Source organism: Salvia hispanica, chromosome 2 (genome assembly GCF_023119035.1).
Source record: "Salvia hispanica cultivar TCC Black 2014 chromosome 2, UniMelb_Shisp_WGS_1.0, whole genome shotgun sequence".
NCBI lineage: Eukaryota > Viridiplantae > Streptophyta > Magnoliopsida > Lamiales > Lamiaceae > Salvia > Salvia hispanica.
Window position 1 is genome coordinate 18,297,879 of NC_062966.1, and position 22,557 is coordinate 18,320,435.

Genomic DNA, 22,557 nt, shown 5'->3' on the forward strand with positions numbered 1-22,557 from the left:
GAATATAGTGGAGTATTTTTGTTGAATCTCAAAATCTGCCAAAATCTGATGGGCCTTCTATGTCTTTGATTGGGCCAGACTTTTTTCCATTAAGTTTGGGTCTGATAACTTTAAAACTTGATTGACCTCTCTTTTAAAAGTGGGCTGATTTAATTAGGTGGCAGAAGCATTATTCAAGTATGTTGTTGAGCTCTAGAAGTAAATTGATATGGACTCGGATTAATTATTTTTCCTGAGTTAATATTAAAGACTAAAGAATAGGTTGCACATCTCTTGTAGGAGGATAAAAGCATGATGTTTTTTTAGATAAGCCAAGTAATTAATGTTTGGGCTGGCAATTATTTATCCTACACGATAACTTGACATGAATCTGCACGAAACAAATGAGTTTGGTTTAAGCCTTATTGAGTTCGTGTCCTTATTGGGTTGGCCAGTTAAGAACCCGATAATTTCGAGGTGGGTCCGGGTTGGATACGAATAACCCATTAAAAAGCTAATATAGTTTTTTTAAATAATGCTTTACTTTAGTTATTTAATTTCTTGTAAATCAGATTTAAATCGTGAAAAATGGATTTATCACGTAAACCGAGTTTAAAATTAAGTTTAATAATATAATATCGGGTTCAGGTCGTTATCGTGTCGTATCAATCATGTTATATCGTGACATTAACGAGTTTGAGTGATGTTCGGGTTTGAGAGTAGCAAGTCGGGTACGTGTTCGGACTGGTAGTTTTCTTAACAGTTCGGGTTCAGGTTAGGCCTAATTGGGTTGGTTGTCAAAATTGACCCGTAATCGACCCAATCAGTACGATTTGCTACCCCTAGTTAATGTAGTTCGTAATTGTTTCGGAAGGAGAGTTATACCTCAAGACGAGAAGCCGACCTTTGAGTTTGAGAACACAGCTTATTGTCGAGTCATTCAGGCCCACTTGATGACCCGACTTGGCCACAACTAGATTTGACAAAGTGGGTCGGGATAACCCGACCACAAGCCAAACTCACCTGACATGTGACTTAATCATCTCTCATACATGTACTTCAAACTTATCCAGAACAATAGACAATAACATAACACACCTTTGCTAAAATTTCACTCACTTCGTATTAGGGGTGGGTCGATACAATATACCGTTTCGAAAATTTTGTATCGTTATCATATCGAAAATATCGATATGAAAGAATTTCATATCGTTACCGTATCGAAAGTTTCGGTATACCGAAATTTCGGTATATCGTACGAAACTTCGGTATACTGTTCTGCATGGTATATTGAAATTTCTTACGATATACCAAAACTGTGGTATACCGCTAGAGCTGGAGGACTTTACCGGAGATGGACCGTGGACGAGAATCCTAGAATGAGATTGAGATTTTAGATTGCGAATGAGATTGAGATTTGAGATTGCAACGCGAGATAGGGCTCTTAATTCTTAGTATTAGGGATTTAGGGTTTTCAATAATATTTTTAAAATATATAAATAAATTAATGAATATTTATACTATATGATTTTAAACTTTTAATTTTTGAAAAATAAATTATATTATTATTATCGGTATAAACGGTATGTATCGATAATTCAATATGTATTGAGTTTCTGGTATACCGATAATATCGATATATATCGTATATTCGATATAAAACGGTATACCGCAGTATAAGAAAATTGTAACATCCCGACTTTTTTGACATCGTAGCTATTCTCAAAAGGACGTCAAATGACTAGAGAATTTTTTTTTTCGGATAATCTTTAAAACGATTAAAGAGAGATTGAACATTTACGTTCGATCAAGAGAGATTGCATGGTTATGATGTTTTGAATTCTATTCACTTGCTTGCCTAGTCTAGTAGTCATGGATCTGTGTTAGTTTTAGTCGTTCTTTGATTCCATCGGTTTAATTTCGTCAACCCAGTTTCGATCTTTGTTGCTCTGTTTTTCACCGGTTGTTTCGTGATAAAAATTAGAGAAGAATCAGAAGATGATGTCGCTGTCAGTTAGTCCTTAGGTTAGTTAATTTGCAGCTTTTTCAGTCGTACTATGTTGTTTTGGGAAATGGTCCCCATGTTTCGCTTTTCGTCTGTCTAGGATAGCTTAGGAAGTTGTTTACCCAGTCAAGTAGTCATTTCAGATACTTTTAGTCATTATGCATGTCCTTGCCTAAATCTAGCTGTTAGAGTAAACTATTTCATTTACCCAGTCTAGGAATTAAAGCTCAACCCCAAAAATTGCGTGGCAGCAGCCAAAAATAGCTTCCAGGTCTTTGAACATGTTTTCTTACACATCCGTCTCTGTGGATTCGATTCTTGCTTCCCTGTACTAATCTTTTTAGCTATAGCGGGTTGAGGGTTTTGAAGGGCAGAGAAAGTAATTGTGTGCCCAACGACAGGTTATCCAAGGATTCTCTGAGTTCCTAGACCCGGTGTCTAGTGGATTCTCTGGATCGGAGGATTTTATTTTAAACACATCTCGCTTACTTTTTGACTACTCTTCAGGACCTCCAGTTTAGTTGTAAGTTGTAGCAATGAATACGTGTTTGTTGATATGTCAAACTCGTTCTCGTTTCAATCCCTCGTCATTATATATATGTTTATCTTGTAATAGAGGCAAGGCAAGTCCATTTTAATTTCATTTTTCTAATTTTTCAATGCACTATTGTTCTCACATTTTCGATGTTCTTGAATCATTTGTTCTGTTTTGAATATTCTCGTGGTGAAGGCTTCCCTTTCTCATGATTGGATGCATGCTAAACGTACATTTTAGGAATTTTCTTTTTCAATAAGAATGTACTCCATCCGTCCCAGAATAGGAGTCTTATTAAATTATGACACGAGTTTTAAGAAATGTAAAAAAGGTGGTTTAGATAAGTTAGTGGAATATGGATCCCACTTATAAATATTAATATTATAAGAAAATGTTAATGAAATAAGTTGGTGGAATATGAGGTCTACTTACCATTTATAGTAAAATTGAAATAGAACTCTTATTGTGAGACGGACTGAAATGGTAAAACTGTTGGGTTACAAACTCATCCCACATCGGATGAGAGAGGGAAGTTGGAAGGTGTATATAATTCATGTGACATCCATGACCCAAAACATTTATTATATTTGAATATTTGTGCATTTTATTATGTTTTGCACATTTTATTATCCTTCAAATTGTAGAGATATTACATGGACATCATCTAAGGTAGCATTTTTTTTCTATTTTTATTACTAAAAAATGAATATAGCTATAAATAATAGTGCGCAAATTATAATTTATTCTCAATACGAAATAGTTAATTTTGATTATGCGTGTACTAAATATGCATATATGTACTGGTTACTTTGGAATTTTATATTCCATACACATATACGTTGTACATATATTTATTTAGGGGGTGCACTAGGGTGCCACCATGGATAGGATAGCACTATACCACCAATATAATCCGTTAGATCTCGTCTATGGACGCCTAGGATTAAGTTTCGTGAAAAAACACGGGTTTGCAGTCTACTGTATTAGATATTGCAGTCGTGGTAAACTGCAATATTCAATGAACAAGCACTGCAATCTGGTAACGTAAAATTAGAAATTTTCTATTTTACCCTTTCGTGTTTTTACACGTGGCAGCATGACAAGCACACGATTTTCAGATCCAATGACCTAAAATGGTGGTATGGTGTTACAATAAAGAGTGTTGTCATTTTAACACATCCATATTTATATATTATTAAAATTATGGGTGAGGGTTTTCTTTTAGTACACATTGAGTTTATTACTTTTATATTTATTTAGAATTATACATTATAAATAATGCAAATTAGCTAGTATACGTGTTAACTTATAGCTACAATAGTTGTCATCTTAAAAATGAATCAAATAACAAGTGTCATCTAATTTAGATAATGTAAAACTAGATAAATTCTATTTATTTATTTTTAGATTTCTCAAAATTACTAAGTCGGCAGAAGACTGAGACTTTTCATACTAGTACTATATATATATATTCCATAGGAATACAGGAGAAGAAAACTTAGAAGAAAAATAGAGGGAGGAAAAATAGAAATAGAAGAGAGGATCGGAGCTTTTAAATCAGGAGTCAGAATCACGAATTTGGTAAAAGTATATATCGTAATCAGGTGTTTATAAATCACACTTTTAATTTTACATATTTTATGTGATTGATTGCTATGCGTTAAATTGAAGTGAATATTTGAATTATATGATATGAGACTAAATGGTCATATGTTGTTTGATATTGATGGTGAAATGTGATGTGGATATATGATTTGTGCGATGGATATGTTTATCTATAGTATTGGAATTAATTGATGGAATATATGGTTATGTAATTGGTGCAATGGATATGTTTGATGTATCATATTGGAATCATTTGAATCATGGGATTAAAGAGGATATGTGACAGTCTTGCTCTGGATCTGATATACAATGGCAAAAGACCTACGGGTCATATACAATGATAATAGACCTACGAGTCAATACAAAGAGCAAAGAGGGGCCTTCGTGGAAAGGTCAAAATATGCAAAGAGGGGCCTTCGTGGAAAGGTCAAATCAAAGAGGGGTCTTCGTGCAAAGGTCAAATAAATATAAGGGACCTACGGGTCGTATACAATGGAAATCCCGGGCAGATACCAGGTTTGATGTGTCACAGAATAATAAAAAGAATGGAGAAGCATATTCATATGAATGTTAAATTGTTATGATATTTATTACTTCTGGTGATATATTTTGGTGAAAGAACGTGTTTGACTTTTGTGATGTAAATTAAAGGCAAGGTTTATATGCACTGAGTTGTGGCTCATATAAACCACTAATATTTTTCAGGAATAAGATATCAGTGAAATTTTTCGTTGACGTGGGTCGTAGGAACTCCACATATTATCAGGGTCAGGCGGCTGACACGTTTTGACAACCTTCTCCTCCTCATCATTTTTGCATGTAGATAAATGTATAGTATATAGAGTGGTGAGAGGGTCCCACTGCTTTTAAGAATGGTTTGAAATATGTACTTGATAAATGTTGGATTTTGAAATTATATAATATGTGCGTTTTATGTACTTGAAGTTTGGTTATTTATTTAATATTTAAAATTTATTTGTAATAAGTGCATACGTCATAAGGGTTGGGGTGTGATAATTCATGTCCAACCCCAATTAGTTTGAGGCCTTTTGGGGGTGACCCAAAAACAAATCCGTACGGGCTTGACCTAAAGCAGACAATATCAAACTAATATTGCAGCCGACGATCCTAACAAGTGGTATCAGAGCCCAGGTGGCTTTGGGTCATGCCTGGATGAGCCCCGGTAAGGGTCGGGCCCTGGATGACCTAGGGGCCAGGGCTGGAACGACCCATGTTTGTGTCAACTACGTTCCCGATGTGGTCTCGGTTTGATGGGAGGTTTGTTGGGTTACAAACCCATCCCACATCGGATGAGGGAGGGAAGGTTGGAAAGTGTATATAATTCTTGTCCAACCCCAATTAATTTGAGGCTTTTGGGAGTGACCAAAAACAAATCCGTGCGGGCTTGGCCCAAAGCGGACAATATCAACCTAATGTTGCAGTCGACGGTCCTAACAAAAATAAGACTTTTTTGTAGGACGGAGGGAGTAGCAGATTCGGTATGTCTCCCTCTTTCACCCTAGTTGATGGTAAGAGCATCCACAGCGGCTGACAAATTCAGCCCAGTCTCGTCTCGGAGAGACGAGACGCCGGCGCGACGCCGCTGTGGCGTCCATCTCGTCCCGGTCTCGTCCTGAGCCCGTCCCGCGTCCCGTCTCGCCGAGGCAGCTGGCGAGATGGTCTCGCCACGCACTGGGCGACGTGGCACGCGCTGTTGGTGCGTGACGCCCACTCGCTGACCCCGCAAGTGGGCGTCGAATATCTGATTTTAATTTTAATTTTTTTTATAAAAAAAATCGATTTAATTTTTTTTTTAATTAACGGTAATATTACCGTTTTTTTCAACGGTAATAATTTTTTTTTTCTTTTTTCTTATTCTATAAAATACACACTACTCTCTTTCATTCTCCATTCCACACACAAACACTACAAACACCACATCTATTCTTCTCTCAATTCACTTCTCTTTCGCTCTCCAATTTCTTTAAAAATGTCCAGTGATGGAAACTCCAGCGGCTCCGGCGGCTTCGATTTAAACGCGTTTGGCGACTGGGGGGGCATGTACAACTCGTTGGCTCGTTCGTCAACGCCGGGCACCGAAGGCTCGACGACGCCGGCGCCGTACCAAGCTCCACATTTCGATCTGGATGCATACTATCGTCCCTCCCCCCCTTCGAGGGCAACGCAGGGATTGTCCCAAATTAGGGAGAATTTTTAGGAAGAACACATTCCGGAATACATTCCGTTCAGCAGCGGTAGAGGCTCCGCCAGCCGCGATACCGAGGACGAAGAGACCCCGGTGGAGGAGGAGGTGGATGAGGATCTAGGCCGTCATCCATACAGCTCCAAGGAGACGATGGCTCTATACACCTCTTGGCTCACCGTCTCGTACGATCCCATCGTCGGGAATCAACAAAACAAATTGTGCTTTTGGCAGAAGGTCACCGAGCTTTACAACACAGATTCAAAGCCGAGGGGGAGTCGCCCCCGCACCGTGAAGATGCTCCGCGCTCATTGGGACCGGGTTGACAGAGGTGTCGAAAAGTTTTGCGCGGTCTACAGGGGTGAAGCGGAGCATTACCAAAGCGGAGCCAGCGAAGCCGACATTCTGCGAGCGGCGATGCACGTCTTTAGAGACGACGTCAAAAAAGATTTCAAACATATCGATGTTTGGCAGCTGGTCAGAAACGAAGATCGGTGGGCTGGCGGTGTCCAGTCCTCGAGCTCGAAACGTACGAAGCACACGGGGGTGGCTACTCGTCTAGTGAGGGCGGCGGATCAGGCAACGCCTCACATGAGGCTGGGGACACGCCCACTGAAGCCGGTGGCTCCTCCTCCGGTTCACGACGTCGGCCGCAAGGGACCAAGGCGGCGAAGGCGGCTAGAGGGAGAGGGAAGGGGAAGGGGAAGAGCCGGGGCGAATCGAGCCAGGCGGGCGCGGGCGCGGGCATGGGCTCGAACACTTCCCTGTGGTCCGTATACATGCTCTCCAATGGCTGACACTTCCAAGATGACGCCTACCCAATACGAACATCATGTTCTCGGAATGCAGGCGATGGCAAGGCAACTTGGTCTTCAGCCGGGTGCACTGCCACCGGCTTCGGGGGATGATTCGCCGGCGGAGTAGTTTTTTAAGTGTTTTTAATTTCTAGTATTTTAAATTACGTGTGTTTTTATTTTTTTAGGATTTTAATTATGTGTGTTTTTATTTTTTTAGGATTTTAATTATGTATTTTTTTTATTTTTAGGATTTTAAATTGTAATTTTATTTTATTTAATGAAGTGTGTTTTTTATTAATTGGGTTTGTTGAAAATAAAAATAAAAAATGAAATTGAATGAATAGTTAAGAGATGAGATGGTTAAGAGATGGATTGATGTGGGTGCTATCTCTTAGTTAAGAGATGGAGTGAAAAGTATAGTGGAGCCCATGAATAGTGAAGAGATGAGACGGTTAAGAGACGGATAAGAGACACCACTGTGGATGCTCTAATGCAGCGCTGCTTCATCCTAGGTCCAGGCGATTTTTGTTAGATATGTCATTTTTTTTATGCTTGTGTTTTGGCTTCCTCTTGTTTTTATTGCCTTGACGTTTTTTTTTTTTTAGTACGTACTTGTTTTCTTGGATGCTCTCCTTGCTATTTTGTTTTTCTTTGTTTTTCTTCTGTTTTGGTGACTCTGGATCGTTTATATTGTTGGGCTTTTAACTCTATTATCGAGTCATGGTTTAAGAAAGTTTAAAGTCTATAAAAAATGTTAGCAAATTTGGTATTCATAATTGGTCTATCAATAATATGGTACATCCATCTAAATTTAGAGGCGCCAAAATCTGGCCCAACTTTCAATCAATAGAACAGATCACTTATTACTCTCATTTTGGTTAGAGGCCTAATGTTGTGTAATTGATAACATCTCCATGGAATTTTTGAGATCAAAGGTTACTAGACTCACTACCGTTTCAACTTTCAATCGATCTAAGGTTGTCACAGTTCGATTTTTATATGAGTTTAATTTATGTATCTCATGAACATATATATAAGTAGTACAATCAAAAATAGTGGACAAAAACAAAATTGTACTCGTATTCAATAACTGGTAGATCTTTGTACCGACAGTCTAGGAAACATAATTTATGGATTCGGGCACAATAAACATTGTCAACTAGTAGTAGTAATTTTTATATCATCACTGGCTCATGATGTATTTCTGTTCTTTTTGCAGTTGCACCATACCTCATTCCAAGTTATTCCTACTCGAAATAAATATCCAAGCACACGATAAATATAATTAGCATAATGTAGACCAATGTGACGCACGTTACATGTCAATCTATCCTCCACGCAACTAGAAACATTGTCCATTTAATCCCACCGACACAATTCAATCATGTTCCACTGAATAAGAAATAAATTAAAGAAACTGATGATGAGAATGGATGCTGCTGAGAAATCCAAGCACACTATATACTTATTACGCTGTCCTATGATTTAATCAGCACTATTATATGTGAATAATGATTTAACACAAAACAATCATGCAAAGCTGTTAATAATTTGTCGTTAATCAGTATATTTTTTTCCACACGCCCATGTTAGGTGTCGTTTCGTAAAGAAAAATGAAAAATAAAATCATGCATGCATTTATGAATCTATAGATGGAGGGGTTCGGAATCAAAATCTGATGATAATTAAGAGCTAATTAAAAATGTAGTACTCCATTATTTACCGATTTTGAAGATGAAGAAGACATTATTTTTGGTCTTATTATATACTACTCCATCTTTCTCAAATTGATGTCAAAAGCAGCAGTTCGACACGTTTGTGAACTAGTGAAAACTGAAAAGTGAAAAATATGCTTTGTTAATTAATTACTACGATTGATGATGTGATTAAAGATGATTGCATATTTTTTTACGAATTTTTAAATTATAGTCAAATTAACACCCCACCTGTCGCAAAAGAAGTCGACATAATTAATTGCAAATATCGAATTATGTCAAAACTGATGACGCAAAATTAATTTATTAATGAACCTGACTAACCACATCTCCATTTTGTATTCACACTAATCAAAATCATTAAGTCCAGTTGAAAATGTAGTTGGAGTAGTGTCTGACTTTCAGTCTTTAATATTGCTGATTTTATTCATTAGATTGCCTATTTTAAAAATATATTTTCAAATTGCAAACATTGTATGGAACGAAACTTCCCACTACCAATAATTTTGTACTGCTAATATTAGCGTGTCGTCGTACTAATGGCGTAGATTATACATTTATAATAATAAATGTTAATGTTCTAGAACAATTAGGACAAAATTAATTGGAAATCGGCCTACTTATTTGTTTAATTTTAATCTAATTAACAATGATCGAGCTTGTGTGTTGTCTCCAAAAGTTCATGTCATGAATGTCTCAGAACGAGTAATATTTACCCACTTTAAACCAAACTCCAGCCCACTTTATCATTAATTATATATTTTTAAGATGTAAATGAAGGGCAAATTTTAAAGAAAATCTAAAATATTGCGCATTTGAAATTGTTTCAACTTTGGATAATGAATTCTTTTTTGACATTTTATCCTAATAAATATTTTGATTCTGAAAATAGTGGTTGATGATGCTATAGTTAAATTAATGGTTTTAGGATTCAATGTAATTGATTAAGTAATTAAGATAATGATTCATTGTTGATGTTAAACCTTCATAAATTTCATAATATTAATTGAAATTTTTTCAACGCTGTTAGGTTTGTAGTACAATCATGATCATGAAGAAGACGAAACAAACAATAAGCATAATTATAATGTCAAACTTATTGTAGCTAGTCTAGTCTAGCTTTATGTGGATGATTTTTTTAGTGTATTCTAGAGAATTATTAGTTTTTTAAAACTACCATCGATTGCTTTTTTAATTTAATTATAACTTGTTTTTCAATTATCATTTGATTACGCTCTTTAGCTTTTAATTAAGCAACATTTTTCGAAAGATCTAAAATTTATTTTTCTTAATTTTACTATGCGTCGTTGTCAGTTGTTACATGACCTTAAAATACTCCGTTTCGTTTTGATTGGGTAAATAATCACCATGGCATCTTATATATAGCACATGAGTATGAATAATTAAGGATATTTGCATATGAATTTTATAAACTTTTGCTAAATTTCTAATTTTGCATATCACCTTTAAAAATATTGGAATGGGTTAAATGATTCAACCATCGACTTATTCAAGTTTTACAATTAATCAAGATTATGACATTGAAATGATTATATGACTTATTTACGTGATATTATCAAACATCAACATAAACAATGTAATGTTATAAGCATCGAATCGACGTAGTTTTAAATTAAATAATTTCATTTACTATACTTCCTTCCATCTCATTTCTTATTTTCTCCCTTCCATTTCATTCTTTTCTGATATAAATCATAATTCAATAAATAAAACTATTTAATTTAATATACTATAACACAACATTGTTCGGTTGCCTATCATGTTGTGATGTCGTTTTAATTGAAAAATTTGTTAGTGATATCGCGTAAGTAAGTCATCAAATCATTTCAGCATCAAAACCTTGATGGATTGGGAATTCAAAAAATACTGGGATTAATTTACATACTCTACGGCTATAATAATTAGGCCGTGATTTTTAAGGCCAAAGCTTTGTAATTAAAATTCTGATCCTCCATATATAGACAGACTATAGTTATATATATGATTCAAACCATTGAAAATTCAAAATCAAACTCGCATAAATTCAATGAAAGATTCTTCTCTATTCAGACCATTCACGCAATATGGGCGTCAACTTGCAAAATAGCAAGTTGTCAATAATAATCATCAGTCATCACTACTATTCCCATTCCTCTATAGAATTTACACATTCGTTCCACACCACTACACTAGTCAGTAGTCACGCTACAAGATATTTATCATCCCCCACTGTTCCAAATTTAATCATTTTTTTCCAATTCCACTGTTATACACCCAAAATCACAATATTGTAGATATAATCTCTACACAAAATCAAAACCTCGGAAGAACCAAAAAAAAGTATGTATTCCCTCCAAATCTCTACAGAAAATAAACACCTAATTAATTAATTAATGGCACCTTAATCTTCCAAACCTTAATCTCAAAATCCAAACTCCCACTATAGATGAGATAAGAATCATCCGAAGCAACGTCGCCTTTCACATGATTACTATCCAATCCCGCCGCCAAACACTTGACCGGAGTCCGGTGGCCTTCCAAAACCGCCAGACAAGAATAGCTATTTCCACTCCCTCCCCTCCTCCAAACCCTAACCGTTTTATCCGCCGAGCCACTGCACAGCACCTCCCCCACCACCGCGAGGCACAGAATCGCCTTGGTGTGTCCCCTCAGCGCCCCCGCCACCGCCATATGGGCCCCGCCGCCGCCGATTCCCCTCTCCCACACAATGATCGACCTATCGCACGCGCCCGAGTAAAGCACGGAGGCGTCGCCGCTCAGCGCCAGCGCATTCACAGCGGACTTATGCTTCTCCAGCGTGGAAACCAGCGAGTGCTTGCGCTCAGCTCCTTCCACCCTCCACACCTTGATCCTCCTATCCGCGGACCCCGTGTACACGTGGCCGTCTTTGGACAAAACGACGGCGTTTATAGCGTCGTCGTGCGCGTTCTGCACGGACTCCACGCACTTGAAATCCGAAGCCCGCCAGATCTTGAAGCTTCTATCCCACGAGGCCGAGTAGAGGAGGGACCCGTCCGCGGTGGCCGCCAGGGCCGCCACCGCGTCCACGTGGTGCACCCACGTGCAGTGCTTGTGGCGGCGCACTTTGACGTAGTTCTTCGCCCACAGGAGGCTCATGCAGCGGTCGCTCATCGTCGGGAGGATCGCCACGGCGGCGTAGTGCCTCCTCCCTTGGCCGGAGTTGTTGTCGATTTTCCAGACGCGGATTTTGTGATCGCTGTGGGCGGTGAAGAGATGCTCGCCGGAGACGACGATCGATTTGACGGCGCTGCGGCTCTCGGAGGTCTGGGTGAAGGAGGAGGGGTTGCGGTCCCAGACGCGGATTTGGCCGTCGGAGGCGCCGCTGTAGAGGTGCTTGCCGGCGAGGGAGAGAGAGAAGATGGAGGAGGAGTGGCCCTTGAGAGTGGCGAGGCAGTTGGGGTGGGTGGGGAGATCCAAGGGGGGTGTGAGGGAAGGGATGGTGGGGAGACTCGCCTGGGAAAGGAGGGATGAGGAGTTTGACTCGTCGGAATCTTGGACTTCGTCGGAAGGGGGAGACCATTGAGTGAATATACTCATTTTTATTTTTTATTTTTATTTTTTTTGGTGAGGAGAAAATTGGGATTTGTTTATCGGAGTTCCTTTGTGATGTGAGGAGAAGTTCAAGACTCTTATATAGTGGACTCGAGGAGCTTCGACGAAGCTTGGAGGACTCTGTATTTTTAGCGGCTAGTATTTTCTTTTGTCGTGTACACTATAATAGGTAGTACGAGTATCTTATTTAATTCATGTTATTAGAAATTTTGTTTCGATAAAATTAATTACAACAATTTTTTAAAACGGAATTATATCTATGTTTTAAGATCTTGTTTTGATTGAGATTTTTAAAACATAAAAACAAGTAAATAAAATGTGTATCACACTCTCATGTACAGTATTAGTTTTATAGCCGACACGGGTTATAAAAAATATAATGAAAAAGTGAGTTGAAAAAATTAGTGGATTGTGGGTCCTACTTTTATATAGTTTTATAATAAAATGTGAGTAGGAATGAGTTAGTGGAATATATGGTCCACTACCAAAAATGGTAAAAATGAAATGAGACAAATTTTGGGGGACGAACGGAAATAAAAAAATGGGACAAATTTTGGTGGACGGAGGTAGTATATAATATATTGTAAATCTGGCAATTTAATGGAGTACAAGCTCATTTACAAATAAAAAATAACTTAAATTCTCAGTCATAATATAATGAAATGAGCGATTTTTTTTGCAAACAGAGTTTTAAAATTGTGCATGCATTAGGAGAGCTAGTAAGGAGGTAGCGGTCTATAGCATTTAGGGGTGAGCAAAATAACCGAAAACCGAATATCCGAACCGAACCAAACTGAAATTTTGAAATTTTGAAATTCGGTTCGGTTTTTTTGGTTTTTCGGTTCGGTTCGGTTTTAAAAATACAAAAATTTTGGTTTTTCGGTTCGGTTCGGTTTGAGCGGAAAAAAAACCGAAAAACCGAATTATATTTTAAATATATTATTATATATTTTTATCCTATTAATTTAGTATATTATATCATATATATAATATATATTCTTCTAATATATTTTTATATAATAAATATTATATATATTCTATTAATTTTATATTATATATATTTATATTCTATTAGTATATATAAAGTAAATTAGATATATTAATTTTTTTTTTCGGTTTTGTTTTGAAATTTCGGTTTTTTCGGTTTGGTTCGGTTTTTCAAGTTCGGTTTTCAGTTTTTCAGTTTTCGGTTTTTCGATTTTTCGGTTCGGTTAGGTTTCAATTTTAGTCTAAATTCGGTTTTTCGGGTTCGGTTCGATTTGGGCGAAAAACCGAACCGAAACCCGAATGCACAGCCCTAATAGCATCCTAATATTTCGAAAATTAAGGAATATTTAGATAATTTTATGAGGGGAATATTTTTTTATGGTACATGAACTTTTTAAATTATCATTTTATGTTCATAAACTTTGAAAATATCATTTGAGATCCGTCAACTACGAGTTAATATTTAATTGAAATACGTTTTACTATTTGCAAGTTTTTTCGGACAAAAATATCCTCAATGCCTTGAGGGGCAATTTCATCAATTTATAAATAGTAATAATAAAATATTTTAATATATTTTTCAATAATAAAATGATACTATATCAATATTCAAGTTTCACTGTTGTCTATTGACTGTGACATTAATTTTTACAAGTATCCATATCTAAAAAATATTTTAAAATTCTTTAACTATAAAAAGTTGAAGAATGAATTTTTCTTGCATGTCACAAAATTAAGGGATAATATTGAAAGTTAAATTATATTTAGACCCTCTAATTTTTTTTTTAAGGAGAGTAGCTATTTGCTAACAATTGTAGGAGTACAATGTGGTATTCATATAATTCCTCTCTATTTGATTGTCTTCTTTTCTTTATGAATTAAATTTTTATTCGATTATGTAAATTCTTACTCCCCGGTCAGTAGTTTGGCACTACATTCCTTGTACTTTATAGTTATCTCTCTCGCCTATCTATCTCATTTTATTTTTCTGTTTATATCTATTATCTCTCACTACACAGCTCTTTTCTTGATATAGTTGTTTCTTTCAACGTTGACATTGTTTTTATCAACCAGGTATCGTATGTATCTCTAGCTTCCTCAACTAATTATTTGATTATTTCTCTCAAATTATCATCCCTCGTGCTTCCCTTACTGCTAACTCTATAGGTACTTGAGGCAACATCAGTTGAGAGATGCCCCATAACAACCGTTAAAACTGTCAATAGTGACAAAGCTAAATTTCTTTTCTATGAATATACATTGATATATAATCAAGACTCCACCGTGGGTTGGGTGAGTATGGTCCGTATGGATATAAATTTTTTTACTATCAAGAACATTGTTGATTAACTACTTAAAATCTGAAAATGTGGAGTATATTAATGGAATTTTAGTGCTTATATAATTAATAATTAATTGAATGCAAGAATCATATAGTACTAATATTCATAAATTCTAGTAATTAAATTTTTAAAAATATATTTTAACAAAAAAAATGTAAAATTCTATATATATTGTGGGGATTGAAAGATGGGGATATCATATTATATTAGCATCTCCTATAATATTGTAGAATTAAATGTAGAGTCTTGTCATATTAAATCTGATGGCCCATTACTGATGGCAACAATTTTTATTTAAGCACGTTTGCCAACTGCACACACAGGTGAAAAATAAATTTGATCAATAAAATGAAATTTAGTTAATGCTTCTCTGTTAGTAATCATTCTTAATTTGTCTCCCTATTCCTCACTTTCATTTTAAACAAATACTCCGTATATACTAACGTACTAAAGGGGTAAAATAAAAGATGCCATACATTTGATAATTAAAAAGTTGAGTGGGTGAGTCAAGGCGTACACATAATAAAATGGTGATCCACACTTTATTTTTTTCTTATCGACCTTCCAATGAAAACTATGTGCTCTTACATTACAAATCGGATAATGAGCCACGTCGGAAAGAGAGTAAATTCAGTTCGGATTGGCCGTCAATTCAGATTTTGGTTTACCCATAATTTTATCTTCAAAAATGTAGTACTCTTCGGTACCATTCAAAAATAAATCCAACTTAATTAATAGGTAAAAATCAATAATATTTGTTGAATTTATTGTTATATGGTTGCTTTCGTACCTAAAATCTCTAACTTTGAGGTAGAATGGAGTAATTAAACTAGAAATGAATATAATGAGCAGTATTAAGTATGATAGTAGATTGTCACATATAAGATAGAATTAGATAGACGTTTAAATCTAATAACTTGATACTGTAATCATGATTTCTTTTGCAATAAAAATGTGTTACTATGATTTTAATCCAAGGGGTGTGGTCGAGAGGCATGAGACTTGTCCATTCTTAATCAAATGGTCAGGGGAACGATTCCTGTCTTTGGGGATGGAGCAGCTTTAAATCTTTGGATCAGCTATCTCACCCATTGAAGTGCCTACAAATCAGTACGGAGAATAGTCACTGGGCTCGCCAACGAATATCCTTGGTAATTAAAAAAAACTTTATGATTTCAATAATTCTTAAGTACATAATATAAAAATAACAAATATTAGTACTACTATCTTGTTAGGCATTTTGAGATATGGTTTTGATGGACCACCTTCTTTTTGGAGAGACTTCCATTACCATTAAATCGCTGGATCCCATTCCGGCAAAGAAATTAAAAGCCGTTATTTATGGTTTCTAAACACTTCACATCGTATGGTTATGATGAGATATAAGCTGTTGATTTCAATTTGATATTTAGCAAATGAGACATGCATCCAATCAATTATAATGGTCACATGACTCACATCTCTAAAAATCAATTACAATGACGCACATCAATTTATGTTATGTTTATCACTTTTCTGTATCGATTTTAACTGTGTCGGTCATAATATAATTTTGTCATATTATTTTATTATAGGTAAAGTATGAAGGTTGGATTGGACCAGCAACTAAATAAAGATGCAAAAACACGAGTGCCAACTATTTCCAATCCTATTTACGCGTAGGCCAAGTGCCCGGACCCTCACCTTTTCCCATTTTCCAGATTTCACTTTCACTCCATTAAAAATATTATCTTATTTAACCCTTTTAATCAACTAATGATTGTGTCTTGCTTTGACCTGCTAACCGAAAAAAATTAGTGGAAGTTCGAGTTCTATTTTTATAATAAAATATGAGTGAATTTAGTAATCGAAATATGAGATTTATTATAAGAAATAGTACTAGAGTAAAAATAAAATGTGATAATTAATAAGAGTAGTATGGGACACATAAGAATATAGTTGACAATTTCTAACACGACGTGATAACTCGATATAAGTCCGCATGAAACTAATGGTTTGAATCAAGCTTTATTGGGTTCGTGTCGTTATTGAGTTAATTCATTAAGAACCCGATAATTCGAGTTAGGTTTGGGTTCAATGCATGTTGAATATGGATAGTTCATATTAAGGAGGTAGTTAGGTAGCAGGCCAAATTCGTGTTCAGATTGACAATTTCCTTAATAGATCAAGTTCATGTTAGACTTTATTGAGTTGGGTCTTTATCAAGTTGGTCGATTACAACTCAACCCACATTATTTGTGATTCCTATATAACGAGGAATAGAGGTGGATGGATGAAGTAGTATTAAATTATTTTAAACACAGTATCATGAAATTCAAATTCATGAAACCTAATACAGATTTTTGGCTCTTGGATGAGAATCTTAATGTGGCGGCGGTCAGAATTTTTTCCATATATGGTGAAATGTCTAAAATGAAGAAAAAATTGTAGAAAGAAAGTGGAATGTGCATAGTATAGAGATGAGGTGGTGGGCTCGCACGGTGCAAGTTGCACGTATTCACTTTACTTATTTTCGTCACCAGTATGGGCAAAAAGATATTTGTCCTTTTTTCTAGCAAACTTTGCTTCACCTCAAAGAGTAGGCACAAATTAAAAAATTAATTACTCCTTCCTCTCTGTCCATGATCTAAAGAACTACTCCCTTTGTTCCGTTAGAAATTGAAATATTTTCCTTTTTAGTCTATCTCATTAAAAATTAATCATTTTTTAAAATAAAAATATCTTTATCTCTACTTTTCCATCTCTCTTATTTTACTCTCTCTTTATTAACTCATAAAACAACACTACATAAAAACACGTGCCGATTCCCAAATATTGCATATTTAATGGGACGGAAGGAGTATTATTTTGAGTTATTCGATATTTATAGAATTATTTACTTTATTTATTTTTAATATGCGGACATACGCTTTCATACATCGATTGCAAATTTTGCATCGTGAATGGGAAAAAAATGATTATTTTGTTATCTCCTCCTCAAAGTGACGCCAAATACTAAAGTTAGGTTGCATAAGATCATTTTTAACATGGTATTAGTACTTTATTCCATAACAAGTTAGTGATTAGTTCAATTTGTACAATACTAATAACTGTAATCTGTAAAGGAGCCCCATAAAAGAAATTTTTAAAAATAGTCAAGTTAAAGCAGCCTATACTTTTTTTTGTTTTTTAGTTATTACTCCACTTTACTGAATTTAGCAAAAGATAATAATTAATAATAATTTTTTTAAAAAAGAATAAGTGGTTTAACAATTTATTTTTTTTAAATTTCCGTACCATTAATCCGGACACAAGTGGAAGAAAGCATTACACCTTTTTATCCATATTGTTTTTCTGCAGAGTTGTGCTCGACATATTTTTGTGCTTGATTGCGACAATATTGATTTATACCACAACTTTTACTTTTTCATACTATTTCTATTTTCTTACGTTCACAAATGTTAAGACTATGTGTTAGATTGATCACGACTTATAATAACAAAATGCATTGCGGCTAATACATTTTATTTTTTTTTAATTAACCGCGAGAGTAGCCTATTCAAACCCAAAACACGTCACAAATTGTTGGCTCACAAGTGCCGATTTCACTTATTCTATGAATTCATAGTTTATAGTACTATATAAATTGTTGCTGTTATAGTTTAATAATTTATTTATAACATTTCTGTCGTACATTCACTTATAAATAATTAAATTCTTTTACTAAAATATTGCTCTATATCACAAAATACTAGCTAAGCCAATCTAGAAACAAACAAGTCTATTATTACATCAACATCATTATCGGAACAGTTGGATGGTTTCCATTGATAATTAATTATCTGTCTAGTTTTTTCAACCCATCATTAGCACTAATATACATACTACATTGATTTGACAACGATAAATCTATAATATATAATAATTAGTCTAATCGATTTATGTACTGCCAAAACTCTTAAAATGACAAGACTTTGTATAGTCATAGAACATATATACATGCATATGTTACCAGACCAGAAGAAGACACATATATTTATTGATTGTTTATACAAATCACTACACCATGTTTTCTCGACTTTAGTTCGAAAACGAAACATACTGATCAGTATTGACTAGTTTTTTTTTTATTTCGTTTAAAAAACATACTTGAAATTTTGATTTATTAATTAGAAGAGAAATACTAGAATTTAATATCAGCTCAATGGTATTTCATCTATTTCTCATCTCTTTTGCAAATAGGACCATGGGTTGATCCTCATCAACTTCTTCTTTGAACCGTCGCCCTAATCAACGGAGTATGAAATTAAAAAATTTGTAGAACTACTATTTACTTACACATGAGATATGCTACTCACTGTTTGTGAGCACCTGTGAACACTCCTAACGGCTAACATGGAGTGGTGGTATTTCACATTAGCATTTTGTTTTTTCATTATTTATTTTATTTTCTTGTAGTAGTACAATTAGACAGATTGGAGTAATCAATTTCTAGTTTTATTTTCTAAAATAAATTTGATTTCGGCCCATTTTCATATGTTTTTAGGGTATAGGCCCACACTTTTTTCGTAACGAAAATGTGTGTGGTAAGCCCACTATTCTACAGTCCTCTAATATTTATGTAATGGAACTAATAAATTACTACTACTAACAAGCAGATCATGGGCTTAGTCAGCGCCATTTAGATATAAGATTGCTTTATAATAATTTAAATATAGATTACTCTTACGCTGGTGTTTTACTTGAGGTCAGTATGAGTGTATGACTATTTAATACTTCTATTTTGCATTGAAAAAGTCGATCGATCCCTAAGCTAAACAATACTCTGTACTTACTAATACTCGCATTATTATTAATATTTATTAGAGGTCCCCCGAAATGAGATTGCTTGATTTGGTCTTATTCTATTAATAAATTATATTTACACGACGATGAGAAACCCGCAACATTAAGTTAATAAGTTATAATTACAAATCTTGAACCACACAACAAAGATCTTTGTCTGTCTTCTGCAAGTAAGTTAAGACTTATTCCTTTAACCTTGCAATAAACGGTCATAGTATATGTACATGTGAAAGTAAAAAATTATTAGATAATACTATTACGGATTTGGTTCTATGCAAAACTCATTCTTAATACAAAAATACAGAACCAAGCATACAAAGACATTTTTAAGTCATCATAAACTTATTTTTACATCATTATAGTAAAATGATGACATACACTGATTTTAACATGACCTCAAACCTGAATTTTATAATATGACCTAAAATTAATTTATAATCACCCTCTATATTTTTCTTTAATTATTGACCATTAGATTGTCAAATCTCATGGTCAGGATTTAGTCTGGATTTTGTATTGAGATCAATTTTTATATTGATCATTTTCCATACTACTACTATTATAAAAAAAGAAATGAAAAGTAAACGAAAATAAAAAATCAGGTGTGTAAATTCTAATGATATAACAATAACGTATTATAAGAATCTGAAATATTTACGTCTAATACAGAATATGATACAATAGATAATAAAAGAAAAAAAATCCAAAAATATCTAAACAAAAAATAACAAGAGTGATAATAATCCAATGACCAATACGAATCCTTGAGTTGGAGCCCCGCTGGAGTCACTCTCATCCCAGGGATTCAAAGGGGTTAAGGTGGAACCCGACCCGTTATAATTAGGGTTAGACCCGTATAGCTCTTGGATACCCATGATATCGTCATTTGCAAGCTCCACTTTCCGGGTACCCGACGAAATAGTCGGGTACATAATCGCATCCTCAACCGAACTATGACCCAACCCGAGTAAATGCCCGATTTCATGAACCGCAACCGACTCCAGATCCACCGCCGACATCGGCGATCCGTTGATGAAATTACCGTCCGTCACCCAATTCTCCTCCCCGTCGAAGTGCAGCCGCCCCACCGGCGGCGAGAACGCGTGCGCCAGCGTCCCCAGCACGCCGTCGAACGGCTCCCCGTCGCCGTGGTCCCCGCTGAAGAATCCGATCCTCAGATCCGCGCGGTTGAACGTCGCCGTCTCCACGAACGTCAGCGGCGTCACCTCCGACCACCGCTCGAACGCCTTCACGAAGATGCCTTTCACCAAGTCGGAGAGCTGGTTCTCCGGCGCGAACGCGTAGGTGAGCTGGCTCTTCCCCGGCGGCCAGCGCGGCCGGTTGGGGAAGAAGGAGTAGTGCGCGACCGTGTGGATCGTCGAGTTCGCGCTGTAGGTGCTCGGCGATTTGCCTGAGCGCATGGTGGAGGTGCCGTTGACGATGTCGGCGTTGCCGCAGCGCGGGAGCACGATGTGCTTCAGCGTCGGCGCGTCGAGCTCGCCGGTTTGGTTGAGGTTGAAGTTTAATTGGTAGTTTTTGACTGCCGATTCGAGGAATTCGTCGAAGTCGTCGGAGAAATCGTCGTAGGAGGTGTTGAGGTAGCCGAATAGCTGGAAATACTTTTTGAGGCTGGCTAGGCCTTTAGATTTCACGCCTTTCCGGCAGCCGTGGAGAGCGCCGAATGCATCCCAGATTGAAACGTTTGGAATTATGGAAGCTGGAATTGATGATATGTTTGGGAAGAAATTAGCGGAAACTGGATTCAGATCGACGGAAATTAGGGAAAACAGAAGTAACACGGCGATGAATTTCATTTTTGGTAAACCTATTATCAAGCTTTCAGCATTGTACAAAGAATTTATAATTTGAATTGAGAGAGAGAGAAGAAAGAACTGAGCTTAGTCGTATTAAAATATGGACTTTATACAAGAATTATTGAAGTATTCTTCATTTCTGAGAAAGTTCTACCACACGTTGTTTAGATAGTTTCTATTCCGACTTTTCTTTATCTTTTTATTTAATTATTATTGTCACCATTTTAAAATAAAATAATAAAAATAGTGAACCTGGGCAAAATAGATTTAGATTAATATTGGTATTTTAGTTATCAGAGGCATTGTAATTCTCGATGAAATTAACAGTTATGGATAGTTTAAAATGAGTATGTGGCACTTTTATGTTTGTTTATTTGATTCGATAATTTTGATTTGCTTCTGCGGTGTGTGAATACAAAATAGAAAGATTCTGACAATTAAATAAAAATAAGTGGACCAATTAAAAATGGAAGAAAAGTCAGCAGCGTGAAATTGTTAGCTAACCAAACTTAATTATGTTGCGACTTTTTCAATGTTAACATAAGTCATGTCGTCGACGGCCGTATATTCTATTGTATTTTCATATCAGGTTGTATTTGAATATTAGGACTTGTAACTTGTACTTCCAAAAGTCATCCTTTTATTGTATGGAGTATTTTTTTTTCCTAAAATTGCTTTGTAGGTGTGTAGGTGTGTTTATGTGCATTACATGGCATATAATGATTTACGTTTTTGTACTCATATTCTCTCCGGTCCAATAAAAGATAAATTTTTAACTTATTCACTTCAATTCTTTTATTAATGGAGCTATTTAGCATTATTTAATGATTAAAATAAATATGAATATTACGGAGTTTATTATATAGTAGTATTTCTTTTTATGATGTTTTTTATACTAGTAATAACTGGGGTCGAGGGAGCAATTATTTTCGTGAGATGATCAAAATCTGTGGGAAAAAGAATAAATCTTCTGGACAACATACTTCGCATAAAAAAATGTAGTGTCGTTTTGGAAAAAGGTAATAGATGTTGAAACCCCAAATACACAATTTAACACGTAAGAAGAATTGTGTTAGCCTGTTAGGACGTTATTGGCAAATATCAACAAAAATATGTGGAGTATTTTATTGGTCTAGAAAATGAGTCAAGTAGGAAA

At 35.5% G+C, this 22,557-nt stretch overlaps 2 protein-coding genes and 1 long non-coding RNA gene across 3 annotated transcripts; 1 reads left to right on the forward strand and 2 right to left on the reverse strand.

The window, feature by feature from the left end:
• Positions 1–3,963: 3,963 nt before the first annotated feature.
• LOC125203273 lies at positions 3,964–5,075 on the forward strand. The gene is made up of 2 exons (XR_007173327.1): positions 3,964–4,123; positions 4,830–5,075. It is a non-coding gene; the product is annotated as an uncharacterized LOC125203273 (long non-coding RNA).
• Positions 5,076–10,882: 5,807 nt separating this feature from the next.
• On the reverse strand, positions 10,883–12,540 carry LOC125203824 (protein JINGUBANG-like). Its single transcript, XM_048102295.1, has one exon. The coding sequence runs from the start codon at positions 12,416–12,418 to the stop codon at positions 11,222–11,224; it is 1,197 nt and encodes a 398-aa protein (XP_047958252.1). The 5' UTR covers positions 12,419–12,540; the 3' UTR covers positions 10,883–11,221.
• A 7,664-nt stretch (positions 12,541–20,204) lies between these two features.
• LOC125203730 (metalloendoproteinase 3-MMP) lies at positions 20,205–21,493 on the reverse strand. The gene has a single exon (XM_048102152.1). It carries the CDS (start codon positions 21,399–21,401, stop codon positions 20,301–20,303), a length of 1,101 nt encoding a protein of 366 aa, XP_047958109.1. The 5' UTR covers positions 21,402–21,493; the 3' UTR covers positions 20,205–20,300.
• Between the last annotated feature and the right edge of the window lie 1,064 nt (positions 21,494–22,557).